We start from the raw sequence: 16,863 nt of genomic DNA, 5'->3' as shown, positions 1-16,863 counted from the left end.
CACGGATGGGAGGACACAAGGCACTGGAGTGGCGTGGGAAGAAAGCCTTCCTAGCCCGGGCTGGCGCTGCCTGGCACGGCGGTGGAGACGGTGAGGCTGCTTCCAGCTAAAAGAGCCCGGCGGTATCGCTGCGTCCGCCACCCTGCTTCTGCGATGGTCCCCGCAGTGCTGGCACTGAAGGTGGAAGAGCCGAGGCGGGGGGGCTGACCCCTTTCCATCCTCCACGCTGGGCTGCCGGCTGTTATCTGCTTTTGTCAGTGGGCGAGCCGCCGTAGAGTCGGGCGGCTTTGCGGCAGATGAGCCTGAACCAGTAGAGCTGGGGGGCGATGAGGGAGGCGTTGGCTATGTTGCAGTGCAGGGGGATGCGGAACGGCACCATGTAAATGGGGATTCCCACCTGCCTGGCGTAGGCCGCGTACATGAAGGGGAAGAGGAGAATACGGCAGAGGAAGAAGGTCAGCAGGATGAGGATTCCGTTCACCTTGTGCAGGAGCGTGTCCTGCATTTTGAGCTGGGGAAAGAAGAAGGCGAACATGGAGTGAGCGGCATCCCATTGCTCCTTGGGCACTGGCTGTGCTGGGAGCATGGAGCTGAGCACCCAGCAGGTGTGGATGGGGGGAGCGTTTGGAGGGAGCAGGAACGCAGGATGGGAAGGGATGGAGGAGGAAGGGCGGCCTGGGGGGCAGAGGGCTGGGCAGGAGGGAGCGTGGTGCGGGGCGGGGGGGTACAGACAGGAGGGGGCAGCACCAGGACACAGCACAGCCCCCAGTTTGGGGATGCTCCTGGGCATGCTGCTTACTGGGGAAAGGGATGGGAACTGAATGGGAGGCAAGGAGGAGGGCAGCACTGTGAGGGAGCTTGGGGTTACAGCTGTGGGGGTGCCCGCCTCTGAGACCCCCAGCCCAGCTGCTGCATGAACAGGGGCTGATGGAGAAGGGCAGCCTGGGGCGGGGAAAGGGTATGAGCTGCTGTGGGGTTCCCAGACCTGAGCCCTGTCCCTCCTCACCTACCTGCATGAGGATTTTGCCCAGCGATACAAAAGGCGTGCTCAGCTCTGCTGTGAAGATGCAGCCCACGAAGAAGTCCCCCAGCTCTCCCCTGAAGTGCTGCAAATAAGGCCAGCAGTGAGGTGGCCGGGAGCTAACACTGAGCATCTCCAGGGGGTTGTGGGCTCCTGACCAGCAGCGATGCTTTGCCAGACACGGCCTCGATTGCAAGCCCTTGCAGCCACGTGGGGCTCCTCACGGGCTGGGTTTCACAGCAGCCGTGCCCAGCCCTTACCTGGGTGACGGGGGTGAGCACGACGAGGATGAAGAGGTGGTGGGTCACCATCAGCCGCTCCTGCAGGAGGAAGCTCCGCACGCTGGCCAGCGAGTGCTTCTTCTCCATGACTCCCCTGTCCCGGCTTTTGTGCCAGTGGCAGAGGTACATGACATAAATGTCATAGGTCATGTACGGAACGAGGACCCAGATGTACTCTACGGCCAGCCAGTGCCTAGGGGAGGAGCAGCACACAGAGGCATCGCAATGGCTCTGAGCACCTCGCGATGCTCTAAAAGGTGGAAGAGAGTCTTTAGGTCTGAAATGGAAGCAGCAGATTTTGAAGCTGATGGTAAGCTGAGAGGTGTCAAAATTTAACTTGATTTGGCTCAGCAGAGGAAAGGTACCTGGTACGTGTGGAGGACGCCTCCTCGGCGCTGCCTCTGCTTCGCGCTTGGCCGTGCCAGGCACCGAGCTCAGCCCAGCCAAGCACAAACACAGCGCTAACAGGAGGATCTCGATTAGCCCTACGGCCGGGTGTTTGCTGTACGGGCTGGGGGCACAGCACCGCTCGGGATCCGGCGCTAATCCGACACCTTTGCAGCAGGTAATCTTCTCCCCTAAGCCCTGGGACGCCCAGAGCTGACACTTGGTAGAGGAAAAACTCCAAGTCGGGGTGCTCCTGCCTGCCACTCCACTTCGACTGGCTGCCTAACGCGGGGAGCGTTTGGAAACGCACGCGAAGACCTCAGAGTTAGAGATGCCTGACCTGGACTTTGGAGAGTGAAGTGCAAAATATCTAATACAGGCAATAAACCCCTGTGAGACATCTGTCTGTTGGGAAATAATTGCAGGCAGCTGCCTGTTCCCAAAGCTTGTCAGAATCCCAGTTGCACAATCCGGGCAGCAGCAAGCCCTACTCTGCAGGGAGACTGGGCTCCTTAAAAAAGTCCTGAGTGCAATCACACTGATTAAAAAAAAAAAAAAAAAACCAAACCAAAAAACCAACACCCTACACTGCTGGTTAAAGAAATGTAGCTTGAGGCCCAGATAAATCTGCTTTTGCTCTCCTGCCATCTCAAGAAAAAATTTGTTGCATGCTATCCTATTTCGGATAGAAAGATATAAGTGATGTAAAGCAGGGAGGGGAAGTGACCAGCTATTGTGTTTGCAAAACTTGCCTAGGGCTTTGGAGGGCAATTATAGTGCCAGCAATATAATGATTGTCTGCCTGTGTAAATAAATTGGCAAATTCTACTGCAACCTTTGTGATGCTTCCTGGCTCTCTGTCTTGCTGTCGTTCTCCGAGACCTTCCCTGCTGAGCACTGGGCTGTATTTCCTCCAAGATTCAAAGAAAATCTAGGTCTCTGACCACAAAGTGTTCTCATTGAGCTGTTGGCCTTGGGAGCACCCGGGCAAGCACACAGCTCCAGGGAGAAGAAGGGCTGCCAGCAGCACCTTCCATCTGTGTGGGTCTGGGATTTATCATCTGCCCTATCTATACAGCAGGTATTTTATTTTAGAGCAAAAAGGTAACTCATTAGACTGCTTGGATTAAGCAGGACTGAGTGATTTGGGTAGATCTCACCAGCTAGAGCAAGGCAGGACATTTCATATCTGTGTATTAAGGGCAAGTCTGCAATGACTGAGAGCAGCCCTCCCTAAAATCCAGCGTGATGTTCAAATTCCAGCTCAGCATAGTTATATTCTTCACTCCTACAATTTTCTCGGTTATTCTGGATAATGGCTCTGTTGTTAAGCCTTCTGACCCAGACTGCGCTATCACTCCTGCTGAGAGACACATCTGGGGCAGTTTATCTCAGAGCATTGAGGACAAGGCGATGTGATTTTCCTTCAGAGCAAACTCCATACTGATTTTCTTGTTTCTGGACTCCTTCAACATCCATTTGGCATGGATGTTGTGATGCACCTGTAAAATCAGTTCTCACTAGGTCTGCTTGACTCACTAGCAATTTCAGATTGCAGCAAGGAGACTCCCTACCCCTTTGGAAGTGATGAAGGCTTTATTTTTTGCTGATGTACACAGCAATGTTACAGCCCATCCTCAGGAGGAGAACGGGTCTGAGCGCACTGAACAAGGCAGTGCCTTTCAGCGGGTGTACGGCCAGCACGTTGCCCAACCCTTCACCCGAAACGGAGGAAAGAGGAACATGAAACTGGTTTTCCTCTCCCCTTTGTGCGTGCAAGCCTTTGGCGTAAACTACTTCATCTGCGAGCCGGCCGGGCACAGCCTCGGCGTGCTCCTTGCAGCACGGCAAGGCTCTCGGACGGCATTACCTGTCGTACACCACGTCTTTGCAGTTAAGGACAACTGTGATCCCCGACACCGTTGCCATCGTAGCTTGGACTGTTGACACCAACCTGAAACCGAGAGGGAGGAATTGGCTCACCCCAGACATCACCCCAGAGGGGCTGAGGAGCAGGGGTGCTGGCCTCAGCACGGTTGCACCGGGAGAGCTGGTAGCACTTAGACACCCACTCCGTGCAGGCCCTGCAAGCCTCGCCGTGGTGAGGAGGAGCTCTGCCCCCACGCCCAGGCGGTGTGGGATGCGGCTGGGTGGCTGTGCCAGCCGCTGCCACCCGTGGGTCAGCGGTAACCCTGCCCGGTCCCCCGCGGGCAGGGGGAGGGGTTGCACCGGAGCATCCCTGCTCCGCCAACGGCTGCCTGCCACGGGTAGGTTACCTGTTACGGGAGGGTACGACCGGGTCGGGCAGGGCTGCCCACGCGTGGGGGTCTGTGCCTGCCGCCGGGCCTTGCTCCCCTCGCGGGGCCTGGGCTCGGGACTGCCGGGGGTCGGGGCACCCCCCGGGTGCAGGATCCCAGCCGCTGGGGCTCGGTGCTCTTGGCCCGTCCGGATCGCTCCCGCTCCCGGCCCGCCGTGATGGGTACCGGGGGCGCCCCGCCGCCGCCCGGCTCGCCTCCCGCCGATCCCGCCCGTACCTGCCGCTGAGGAGGATGCGGTCCTTGAGGCTCCATCCCGGAACGGCCCAGCGCAGCAACCGGATGCAGAGGGCGAAGAGCCCCGGGAAGAAGGCGGAGGCGAGGGCCAGCGTCCGCCACATGGGGACGACCGCCGTCGCGCTGCCTCCCGCCGCCGCTTGTCAACAGCAGGCCGGGCGGCAGGAGCGTTCGGTTCGGCTCGGCTCGGCTCAGCTCGGCTCGGCTTGGTTCGGTTCGGCTCGGCTCGCCTCGGATCGGACCGGACCGGACCAGCCCAGCCCAGCCCAGCCGCTCCCGCCGCCGCCGCCGGGACGCGCCCCGCACCACCGGGCGGCAGGCCCCGCCCCCGCTCGGTGGAAACCCCGCCCTACCGCCCATGTTGAACCCCGCCCTCCTTCTAGGCCCCGCCCCCACGACCGGTGGGTGGAGGCGGTGTGTCCTCCCGCATCCCGGCGTGCCGCGCGGCCCGGAAGCGGCGGGCCGCCATGGAGGAGGACGAGCCGGAGCTGGCGGCCGGGCTGGAGGCGGCGCTGGAGCTGGCACCCGCCGTGCAGGCCGCCATCGAGCAGGTGCGCCAGGGCGGCCTGCCGCGGGGCCGAGCGGGGGCCGCCTGGGGCCCCGGAGTGGGGCAGGGTCAAGGCAAGGCCCCTCTGGTGAGGGGCCGGCTATAGGCGCGGCGTGGTGCCCGCTCTGTGAGGGCCCCGGGGGGTTCTGTCGGGCGCAGGGCCGGCGGTTTGCCCCAGCCAGCTCTGAGCCTTCCGCCGCTGCGCCCCGGAAAGCCCCGGGTTGGCTGTATTTGGAGGCGGGTGCGACCCGGGTGCCTGGCGTGGGGGGAGAGACCCCCTTGGCGCCCGAGGCGTCCTGGGACCGCGCTGGCCCCCGGCACGGGTGCCCCGGGTCGCGTTAGTGCTGGGGGGTTGGCCCCTTCCTCCGCAGTGTGAGGGCTGGGCCTGTGTCTGGCCGCAGCTGAGCGTATCTCATCTAATCGCTTCCCCATCACTGAGGAACACGGGGCACTGTCTGTTCTCTGTCTTCTGACTGAATGCTTGTTACTTGGTATGTAAAGCATCTGAGTCAGGTGGCCTGCGACTCACTTGAAATCAGGGTAGTCTAAATATCATGTCTTGATGTTTGTGATCAATATTATGTTTCAGCCCAAGTTCTTCAATGTTCCCTGAAACCCTTTGTGGTACTTGAAGAACACAGGGTAAAATGTGTCTGTTGGAGTCAGTGACTGAGCTTGCAGCCAGCCCATCTGTCTGAAGAGCTCTTTCTTGTAGTAGAATTCTGTGGACAACAACTAGAGCTGTCTCTCAAAGTATCACTCAAAAAAGTTTTCTCACTTTCTTGAGTGTTAAGGCTTGCGGATCACTTTTGGTGGCTCCCCTCAAAAAACTAGGGCAGACCTAGCCACCTGTGATGGCTGGCAGAGCGTTTCAAGTGAGCCCAGCACCAGAAGGTGAGGAAGGGAGCATAGTTTCTCTGTGGGTGCTGTGCCAGCTTTGGAATATTATTGCTCCAAAGAGACACCCCACATACTCTGTCTTTGCATGGGGTTGGCACACCTCGCAGTAAACTATTGAGTAATTTTTGCCGAAACATTGAGAATTGCTACATTAACTGCTAGCTTTTAAAGGAAACCTGGAACTTGTCTAGCAGAATTGTCTGCACTTTATAGAGCCTGTATGTTTAAAAGCCAGAGAAGCCTGCTGTGATTTCTAACATTGTACAACCAAAGTTAGTTACCTAATGACATTTTCATCATGCACAAAATGTCTCTTCAAGGTAAACTTGAAGAGACATTGAAGACATGTGACTTGAAGTTTCAAGCAATGGAGAATCCACCATAACCCTGGCTGAATTATTTTAACAGCTAATAAGGGTGTTGGCAGATATTCACACCCTGAGCAAGGGGAGATGTTGAGGATGACGCTGCCTCTAGCCTTCTGTCACTTCCTCACTGGCACTCCCCAACCCAATAATCTTGTTGCTCCTGTGAGTGTTCTTTAATCAGCTTTGGGCAAAACCTGCCAGGTGCTGGTTAAATTAGCAGAACTGGCTCAGCTGACTTCTGCCTGAAGCAGGCAGGGTAGGGAGCACAGGCAAACTGGTGCTCCACCAAATGTGGGGTAGTCATTTCTGGGTAATGGGTTGTGACAAAAGACCTAGGAGTAGCAACTTTAGCTGGTACAGCTGCCTGTAGCATTGGTCTCTGCAGTTTGAGAGTGGCCTTCTGGACTAGCCTTTATCTTCCATCCCATCCCTTGCTTCAACTGCTTTTAATGGTTGTGGAGGTTTGGGATTAATGGAACCTGCAGGAGTTGTAAGTCCAGAGCAGGACAGGTGGCTGGTTGTGATGCTGCAACTGCGCTCTTGTGATGGGCTAATGTCAGTGCATCTTTCTCACTCAGGCATGACCTCATGCATATTTAACTGCTGCCTGCTTCTCCTCGGCCAGAAAAAGAGCTTTGGGAAAGCTGCTGAAGAGGCCTATTTCAGGGAGAAATTGCTCTCATTTAAATGGTGTCACAAAACTATTGCTTTTGCGCTGCAAAATGTGTAGAACAATGTAAATGCTGCATGTGACCAGGGTGATGTGTAGAGGTGACACTCTGGTGTGAGCTAGGCAGTGGACTGCTGAGCTGATGGCTGTATAAATATGGAAGGAATATGGTAGCAGAGAAGGGAACGCAGCATATTTTAGTCTGTGGAGACAAAAAGCAAAGCCTGGCAGCTGCGTTTGCATCATTTGAGCTCCTTCCGAGGAGAGATGAGATCTGTTTGCACCACAGCTGCTCTTTTCCCTTTCCTGTGGGTAGGAGGAATCATGCAGCAGATTCTGTTTCTCTCCCTCTTTTTTCATGTGAAAGTGGCAAACCCGTGTCTCCAGAGCACTTGTGCAGCCATTTCTTCATTCATCATCTTTCCTATTATGTGTCTGTGAAAAGCAAATCTTCCATCTCTCACCACGGGGCCTTGCAAAGCCCAGGCAAAGATAAGGGCAATGCCTCAGCAGGGGGCTTCATGTCCAGACAACAGCAGAAGCATCAGAATAGTTCGGGATGCATAATTAATAGCTTGTGTGTATCGGGAATTCCTTGCACGTGATCAGTTGTGCTGGGGCTGTACGTGGAAGCATGCATGTATAGTATCTGTGTTTATCCAGGCTGCTACCCACAGGAGTTTTAGTAGGTCAGAGACCTCCTGGGCAGAGGCCTGGCCGCTCTGTGCATACTTGTTAGGACAATGCTGTGAAACACAATCAGAAGTGGGTGCTGAAGTAATTAAAAGTAGCAGATACTGTGTAAAGTTACAGAAATTAACAGTGATGCATTATTGACTGTATTTGTTTTCCTCCCTCTCTTTAGGTATTTCCCAGCCAAGATCCACTGGACAGAGCGGACTTCAACGCTGTGGAGTATATTAATACTCTCTTTCCCACTGAGCAGGTAAGTAATGCTCGCAGTATGGCCCTCTCAGTGCGAGGGGTAACCTGATAATAAGTGACTGAAAGTGTGTTTAAACCTGTACCCAAGCTTTTTCTTTGAAACAGTAGCACAACTAGTAAGACTGTAATAATAATCATTTCTTAAATTTGCATCTCACAAAGTTCACTGTCATGTAGTTTCTTTCCACCCAAAGTGCTTACTGCAGTAAAAGTCCTGCTTTGATCTGTAGAAATAAATTTTCTATATAGAGTTTTCTATATAGAGGTTTCCCATGCGGTAAATTTCATAACTTGCCATGTATTAAGCATTGGTGAATCCTCAGAGGTTTTAGCCAGATAAAGCAGGTGTTGCCTGTGAAGTGTCTCTAGAGAGTCGTCTGTGTTTGAAACTTATTGTTTCTTTTGAGATGTAAAGAATGAGATTGCTGTGGGCTCATATCCGTACTTTGTCTTCCCCAAGCGAGCCCCAGGGGCAGTTTTGGACTAAGCTATTGCAAAAAGGAGGTGTTTCTGCAGCTGAAGATTGGGTTGTGAGGCAGCTCCAACATTTACCATGTTTAAGATCCTCTGCAGCCCTGGCTTTTTGGCTTTCAGCTGTTTTCTAGTCAGTTTGCTGGTGATGCTGGCTTGGCTTTTTCCCTTTGCAAGTAGTGGAGAGCTATTTCCCCTGCAATACCCCCGCCACAGCTCCGGCAGCAGCCAGGCCTCCTCCACCCCATGTGCTGAGTGTCTGGGCTCTGCAGGAGGGTCTCTGGCCAGGGGAGATGCGGGCTTTGTCCCCATTGCCCACTGGAGGTCACTGTCACCACGGCGTTTCAGGAGCAATTCTGCTGACAAGGCAGGGCTGAGGGCACCCTGCTTGCTCAGGGCTGGGTGGGAAGTGGGGAGCCTCTGGGACCTGCAGGGCTGCACCCTGGCCTGCCCTGTCTTTAGCTGCTCTTCCTTACGAGACCTGAGGAGCAGCGAAGTATCAACATCTCAGCTCTGCCATCTGTAAACCAAAGTCATTGCTCTCCTCTTTGTAAAGTGCCATGCATGAGAATGTTAGGTATCACAGCTGGTGTGTATTGCAGTAAAAGGTTCCCCAATTCACTTCTCTTTTTTTTTTTCTCTCATGTTGTAGTCTTTGGCAAACATCGATGAAGTTGTGAACAAAATCAGATTGAAAATAAGGTAAATATTTCTCCATCCCATTGCACCTCGGGTGGCAAGTAGTCTGGTTGTCACCGAGGCTTCCTAACTTGTGCCTTTTAAGTTTAATAGTGATACAGAGAAAAAAATGACTCACTGTAATTATAATTCTTGTTTATACTTTGCTACTATTGTATAATATGTGCCTTTCAGTTTATTTTTGCTGATAGGTTGCAAGGTAGAGCTTTGAAAAAACAGTAAACTAAGAATCAACAAGTACTAAATTGTAGCACAGTTCGAAGGCTGAGAGAAGAAACTACGCACAAGATTGGGTTGCTGATAATATATTTTGCTTGTGAGATCAAAGTAGCAATTGTAAAAACTCTTAAGTATTTTAAATTGTGATTATTGGTACTAAAAATACAAAATAAATGTAAGTGTAATACCTAAGTAATACCTAAATTTTCTGTGCAGTCTGGCATTACCAACCTGAAATGATTGAGACAGCACTTTAATATGTGGAAAGTGGAAATGAAAATGGACAAGGGAAAGCTGAAAATATTGCTTAAGGGAAGACAAATGCAAGAAGCCCTGAGTAAATTAGGAAATGGATTTTTATTTTTGCAACAGGAGTTTTAAATTAGTGATGTCCTACAGAGAGAGAGGAAAAACACTGGTAAGTTTAGCGTTGGTAGCACCAGCTTTTTTATTTTAAATGAGTTCTGTAGCTCTCAAGGTTCCCACAAATTGTTTGGGTCAGACTCATAGAGAATGAGTTTGACATTATAGATTCTTTTCTCCAGGAGGTTGGATGACAACATTCGAACTGTAGTGAGAGGACAGACCAACGTGGGACAGGATGGCAGGCAGGTACGTGCATCTCATCTCTGGTTATGCCAAGGGTTCTCATCTTGTGATGCTAAATTGGGGAGTGGCTTTGGCTGGCAGAAACCTGCTGTCGTTGTTAGGAAGGTGTTTCTGCTTTCTCTTACTGTAATGACTTTGCAAGCTGCTCACTGAACAGCTGTTCCAGCCTGCCTTCTGATCACCCTCCAAAGGGAAATGAAGGAGAAATTGATTTAAAAATCAAAAGCAAAACCAGGAGGCTTGCAGTTGTGCCACTCTGAAGCTAATGATAAAATGAACAGGATTAAATAGGTACATTTGCTACTGAGTAAGGATCAATAAAAGGCTATTTAGCCTTTTAACTAGGTTGTTTGCTGAAGCTTCCTGAGTTGCTAGTGACTAAGCCAGATGACTAACTGCCAGGTCATCTTGCATGTCTTTTTCAGCTGTCAAATTTTCACTTGTGTTTTGCTTAACAGATGTGTTTGCTTGGAGTATAGTAGTGAACAGCACGGCCATGGCTGTGGTGTTTGTGAACACTGAGCTTGGTCTACGTGTTTCCTGACTTTGAGGTATCACCCAGTGCTGCTGTCTTTCCTGTGTCTGTTCTGTTTTAGACCAGGAACATTAATACCTTGAATCGTCAGTCATGATACTTTCCTCACTGTTAATACAGACTCATCTTTTTAATACCAGATTTAAGAGTAGTTTGGTGAGATGGGGTAGTCATTCTCTCACCAGCATGGCTGGCTGTATATTTCACTTCTTGCTGCAGTAGCTATTGGCATGTATTTCTAATCCTACCTCTGCCACAGAGTCTGTGGCCTTGAGTGAATTATTTAACCTGTCTGTACCTTTGTACTGCTTTCAGAAAAATGCGAGATACTTACTTCTGCTAGCAGAATAGTTTAACGCTTGCGTAGTTACCTGAGTACTACTATTAAACTGGGGATGTGCTTGGCATGTGGCATACCTAGGAGTGGTGCTGCCTGCAATCACTGTGCAGGGATGAGACAAGAAATCAACTGGGGAGGCAATTCCAGAAATTGGGGAGGGAGTAGAAACTAGTGCAATACTTGGAGAGTTTGGGTATGATTGGAAAGCTGGTGCTGTTGTAGCCTTTTGGACCCATTTGAAGTGACAAATTCAGAGAAGACCACAAAAAAGTAGGATTGAGAAGAGCTGTGGGTGAGAATTGTCCAGACTACCTCAGAGCCTGCAGATCCAAAGGATGAACGTGGTGAGAGATGAACAAAAACAGTGCCGCAGTCAGCTGTGCTTGCAGAATAACAAAAGAATCTCTGTGCTATGGAGATTCGGCAAGCTTTGTTTAGAGGTTTGGCTTATGTCTCTGCTTTCTCACTCTTTAATCCCTTTGAAGTTCTCCAAAGCACATGCAGACGGCCTTGGACAGTATCCTGCTCCAAAGTACTCGGGAGGCAGATCTGTCTGTGCAGCCCTTCATTTAGTTTGGCTGCAAAGGAATCAATTAAACGTCTGTCCAAGTAAAGACCTTCAAACATGCATGTGTATGTGGTGTGTCTGTGCAGGGTATCTTTCAAGTGGCCTGGAGCTGCAGTTAATCACAAATATTCCTATATTTAGCTGTGGATGTTCCCATTTTCCCCTCACTTTGCTCCTCTGCAATTTAGAAGCAAATTTTAGGAAAGACACTGGAGCCAGAAGGTGCCCAGACTGCATGAGTTAAGGCCAGACAGTGTCCCAGAAGCATAATGGTTGTTTCTTACTTCAAGAGACCCTAACAATTACTGAAACCATTCAGTTACTGCAAGTGTCAGTTCTCTGGTAAGAAAAATTGTTTGAATCTGAAATACTGCGAGCTTTTTCTTTGCGCATTTCTAATCAAATTCCACCATTTCACACTGATATGTGCATTTCATATGTGAATTGCTGGAACCTGACTGTTAGAGTGGCAGGACTTGGCTGGGTCTTGAAGTTTAAAGCAGTAAAGGAGCATCAGCAAGCATAGGCTTTGCATGCTAGCTGGTCGGAGGGACCCGCGGTGGAGGAGGTCATCTTGCAGTGCTGGGAAATGCCTGGATTGTATTTCGGTTTGAGATGGAATTTTATATTTGTCTCTCCAGAATCAGACAGAGGAAACCTAGAAGGAACGTTTGGTGTTTCTGTCACTCCCTGCAATACTTTCTTTGAGTAGTGTATCCTGCATACTAGCTGGGGGAGCGAGGCAGCCTTTTTCACATGACAACCCTGTTGATACGCAATTGTGAGGGCGAAAATCTTGCTTTTCAGCTTCAGCCGCCTATTCCTGTGCTGAAGAGTACCTTTGTTTTACCAGCATATTTTCAGTGGAGTCAAGGACACTTAGAAATGTTAAGTTTTTATAGAGCAAAAGGCCTGGTTTTTCCCACTTAGAGAGGAAGCATTTCATTTTCCAGTGTATGGTAAGAAATTGTTTTGGAGCAACTGAAAGTAAGTTGCCTTTAGGACAAGTCAGTGTTCTGTTAGGAGGGGAGTCAGTGCTACCGAAAGGGGCTTCTTTCCTTATTTACCTTTTCTGGTAGCAGTTTGTAGTTTGGTCCCATGATATAGTTAGGTTCTTTCTTCTACCTATCTATTCTTACTAAATTTGTAGGAAATTTGTATCCTCAAGACTGATATTTCCCTGCAAAATTTGATTGAAGCGTGGGTAGATAGTATAATCCTGTGAACCTCTCCCTTAGGAAGCCCAGGATGAAGTTGTTACTGCATTTTATCATAGGAACCACAACTACAAATCACCCTTGATTAATAAAGAAACAGTTGGCACCCAGCTTTTGCAATAGATTTGAAACAAAGCTTAAACCCAGCCACAGCAAAAAGTTTAAGATACCTTCAGTTTCTTAAGCTTGCTGATGCTCCTTTACTGCTTTAACCTTCAGCTACCTTTTCCCACTTAATGCGTTCTTACCATATGGGATGTTTGTAGCCTGCAGTACGCAGTACTTGCAGCAGACTAGCTTTTGAAAAAGCCATTCCTGTCTTTTGACTTACTTCCACCCATTGACACACTGGGACCCAGTGGAACCTATCATGTCCTTGAAAGTGTGTGCTGTAAATAAAAATGCACATGAACTCTGATGTTGTAGCTGCTTGAATTTCAGTTGGGAGCTCAGGATCCTGTGTATTTATAGCAAGATTGGACCTGGGAGGTGTTTTGCAAAAGCCTCTTTCCTTCAGTCACATTCTGTCCTAACAACTCATGATACAAACAGTTATCAGCGTTTGCCAGAATTGCCTGATTGCGTGGTATCTGAGCTAGAGGAGTCGTTCTTCTCTAGAGGGTAAATAATAGTATTCATAAACATCCTTTCAATCTCTGACTTCCTTCCAAAGGAAACATAAACCTCAGATGCAGTGGTAGAAGGAAAAAATGTTCTTGTTTAAGTCAAAGCAAGCCAGGAGGGAGTTCCCTGGTGAGCCCCTGCTGTGCCCTGCCTACCTCAGGTTTGCGTAGGGCGGCAGAGCTGCACACATGAGTGGTTGCCATCCCTGCTGCCCTTGAGGTGAGGGAGCACCGTGCGCCGTGGGTGCAGAACCTGATTCAGGAAGCTCATCTTTGGCTTTTCAATCTCCCATCAGCCTTAGCTGTCCAAGGGTTGGGAATCTTGTGTAGGCTGTTAGTTCAAGTGCTGCCCAAATCACTGGGACCTAGTCATCAACCTATCTAATCTCTTTTTTTGGTAGTGTGTTTGAAGACCAGTGATACCAGGCAGGTTCCTAGAAGACAAACTAAGGGTATTTAGCCTTTAACAGCTTGCTTTCCCTTTGGGGAAGGGGTAACTTACTAATGGAGCCCAGCAAAGCAGCTTTCCCTCTCATGTGGAGGAGCAGTGCTTTACTTGTGGAGAGCTGCACCTTTGCAGCCGTCCAGGAGAGGGGAGCCCAGCCTTGGTTTTGAGTCTATGGGTAATGTTTTACTGATCATTGATGGTGAGGGAGTGCTGTCAGTGGAGACATGTCTGAAGACTGCTGCATGTTATTATCCCACTTAAAGCAATCTAAATCCCAGTCAGACCCACTGGAGAATATGCAGTATGTAACTATGGGAATGTGCTCTCCATGCTCCTTAAGGAAAAGGAGAGCTTCGGGATAGCAAATTCAAAATCCTAATTGCAGATCCAGCCACTGTACTCCCTGTGATCAATTCTCCTGTCCGATCTGGCTGGTAATGTGGCAGTGGTAATGATGGGGATAACACTTCTGTGTTCCACCTGGGTGCTGAGATGATTGAGCAGGTCTTTGAGGTGAATTATAGGTATGAGAAGGATGTAAGAGTAGCTTTTTATAGTCAGTCTTTAACTTTTAAACTGTTTCCCAAATAGTCTTGATCACATACACATGTTTATATAAAATAGCATTTAGGTGTCTGAAAAAGCAGATTCTAAATCTAAAAATAAGGTTGATTGAATAGATGTGGCCCCAGAAGAGTTACTTAAGCAGCTTTAAAGACAGGAATGCTCCCTTCTCCACAAAGCATAACATTTCCCAGTTCAAAGCATCTGCCTTTTTGAAATTTTGCCCTAGAATTTCCTCCAAATGCAAAAGCCTTAAAATAGTCTGGCTCATTTGGCTTCCCCTTCCTGGTGCGATATTTCAGTATAATCTGTAGACAATACCATGAACTTCAGAAATTATCTCACTAATGAGCCTTTTATGGGAGGAAACAACAGTCGTGGGTGGAACATTCCTCTGCAGGGCGTAACAAAATTTTCCCTGGGAGTCCCAGACTTGGGCTATTTCAGATGCTTTGGGAGAGGCTGGGAATGCAGGAGCTGCTGAGGTTCAGTTGTAACAATACACGGTTCAAGCTGCGCCTGCAGTTTCTGGGGAGCCAGTGCTATCCAATTTTTCCTCTGTAAGGTTTTTCTCAGAGCTGCTGCTGAACTGGAGTCTGGGCTGACCTTGCTAAGAGCTGCAGTCCAGTTGTGGCATAATTTCCTCTCTGCCCTAGGGTGTAGTATAAAAAGTTCCCATAGATTTTTCCACTGAGCATTTAACACACTCAGTACGTTTTTGTTTGTCACTCTTTAGTTGTGTTTATTGCTAAACCTTCTGCATGGACTGGCTGTAATTTTTTTGACAGTTGCTGACATGCCTTTACTGGTTGTTTGGCTGAAGCTGCTTCACCTATCAGACTTTTGTCCTTGTAATAAAGTAGCCTCTGTGTTTGCAGTCTAGTTTAACCCTTAACAGCATCTGTGCAACCAAGATGTGGGTGCTTGGTCAGTAAAGGTGAGGCAGCTTCATACAAAATGTGTTTCTGAAGGAATCAAGAATTCAAGAGGAATGCCAAGATTTGTGACTTTATAGTTTGAATCTAGAAAAAACATTTCTGTTACCTCTGGTCCATCTTTCTCTTCCTACCCTGTGCACACACATGCATAAAATAAATGACTGAAGTTGAATGAGTAAAGACTGTGTTTTAAAAAAAGATTGGTTTATTGCTTAGTATCTCCTCCTATATTAGGGTCTGGCTCAATTAGTGCTAGAACAAAGTTAAGAGTTAACGAGAAGAGAAAAGGGTTGCTGTCTGGGCTGGGAAAAGCCTTCCATTGTTTCTCATGGCTGAAGATACTGGTTGATAACTTGGATTGCTTTGGTTGGCTCCTTCTTCTTTGCTCTGTGAGAACAGTAATTTTTTTTTTTTTCATAACTACGGCAGTGCAAGAAAAGAGATGGCAGCTGCTGTGCTGAAAGAATACAAATATATTCTTGCTGCCCAGCCTGAACCAGCACAGCAGTAAACAGTTCAATTAACCATCCCATCCTTTGGTAACCACTGCTGCCCTTTCTTGTTGCATGTAAAAATAAATGTCTCAGCTCTGCAGCTGTGGGGAGGCTCAGGCTGCCTGCCCTGTGTGTGAGCTGCAGTGTCTGCCAGTGTTTAAACCTGTGGAAGGAGGAGGGTGTGTCTGACACTGAAAAATGCCTGCAGGTTATTAGGTTTGACAAATTATGGGAAATACCTTTTTTTTTTAAAAAAAAAAAATAGAGATCAGGAAAAACTTTGCAGAATCAATATAGGGAGGAAGAAAGAGATGAAGATGGATGGTGAGCAGAAGAGAGTGACACAGGTGCTGCATGTGGCAGAGAGCAGTGGGGAGTATGGTACTCCGCTGCCGATGGGGTTATCCCGGCTACTCGAGTGCCTGTTTAGCTAGCGGAGTCCTGGACTACAGGGCAGCTGGCGGATGGTGTCACTGGAGTCAGCTCTGCGAGTGCTGCATTACAGGCAGTGTCAGCCTGGCAGGCAGGGAGGTGATTTTGTGTGCTGTTTGCATAAACATGCTTAATAAGCAGCACTATTGCTTCAGCCTCTCTTCTTACCTCCACCTGTTTGTGTGGAGGTGGCTTTTTTGACCGCAGTTGTGTTTCATGCTAAACTAAGGTAGTCGGTGCTTTCAGATCTCCTACCACAGGCACTTTTGTTTCATCTATTTATTTATTTAAATATATGCTCACTTCCAGACATCAAATTGCACGCTGCTTCCTTGGCCGCAGTGCCCAGGTTTGGCTCACGTGGTTGGTGTTGCTGTGCCTCTGCTGCTGGGACAGCATTGACTGCCTTTGCCTGAGCCTTAAGAGCAGGTGAGGAAAACCACTGTAAGCTCTTAATAACTAATTAAGGCTAAGTCTATAAAATATTTGGGGGCTTTTTTGTGTCACAAAATGTGCCTGATGATGTAGGTGCCATCTTTCAATTATATTCATTCTCTCCTGCATACTAAAATTTATCTCCTGTTTTTTTGATGAACGGGTCATTCTGAAATAGGAATAGTGTTAGATTTTGATGAGTTTTAAGATGGTGAATAGATGAGGGTTAAATATTGCGTCTTAAGCTGTGTAATTTTATATATTAAAAAAAAAAGGTCATGTCACAGATTCTGTAAGACTCCAGTCGAGTGATTAAAGTCCCATAATATTCTTTTGTAACCAATGAATAATAAACAGAAGTTGAGCTGCCAAAATAAATCAAAAGTGAGTTGCATTTAGAGTCATTTCCCTAGTGAATTATGACAGTTGGACAATGTCCTTCCCATCTAAGAGACACAGTGAGCTTTTTCTAGCCTAGAACATGTTTATTGAAAAGGGTTTCAGGTGAATGGCATGCCAGGAAGAAATAGTGCCGTTTATTATCCTTCTGGCTACTGGCCATGAAAACTGGCGTCTGCAACTGTATGAAGAGGTCAGGCA

General features: G+C 48.9%; 2 protein-coding genes across 2 annotated transcripts in view; one reads left to right on the top strand and one right to left on the bottom strand.

The window, feature by feature from the left end:
- Positions 1 to 125: 125 nt before the first annotated feature.
- TLCD3A (TLC domain containing 3A) lies at positions 126 to 4,345 on the bottom strand (the record flags this gene model as incomplete). The annotated part of the gene is made up of 5 exons (XM_082008627.1): positions 126 to 511; positions 1,011 to 1,106; positions 1,282 to 1,495; positions 3,560 to 3,643; positions 4,224 to 4,345. The coding sequence occupies 5 exons, from the start codon at positions 4,343 to 4,345 to the stop codon at positions 242 to 244; spliced, it is 786 nt and encodes a 261-aa protein (XP_081864753.1). The 3' UTR covers positions 126 to 241.
- Positions 4,346 to 4,708: 363 nt separating this feature from the next.
- Positions 4,709 to 16,863, top strand: part of VPS53 (VPS53 subunit of GARP complex) — a gene marked incomplete at both ends in the record, with an annotated part of 66,197 nt that continues 54,042 nt past the window's right edge. Inside the window, 4 exons of the mRNA XM_082008568.1 lie at positions 4,709 to 4,792; positions 7,592 to 7,672; positions 8,795 to 8,844; positions 9,606 to 9,672. Of these exons, the coding sequence (XP_081864694.1) occupies positions 4,709 to 4,792; positions 7,592 to 7,672; positions 8,795 to 8,844; positions 9,606 to 9,672 (282 nt within the window). The remainder of the gene's footprint in view (positions 4,793 to 7,591; positions 7,673 to 8,794; positions 8,845 to 9,605; positions 9,673 to 16,863) is intronic.

The sequence above is a fragment of the Phaethon aethereus genome (genome assembly GCF_964289735.1).
Source record: "Phaethon aethereus genome assembly, chromosome: 19".
NCBI classification, from domain to species: Eukaryota; Metazoa; Chordata; class Aves; order Phaethontiformes; family Phaethontidae; genus Phaethon; species Phaethon aethereus.
The sequence above is the reverse complement of the archived record's forward strand: the minus strand, read 5'-3'. Positions and strand labels throughout refer to the sequence as shown.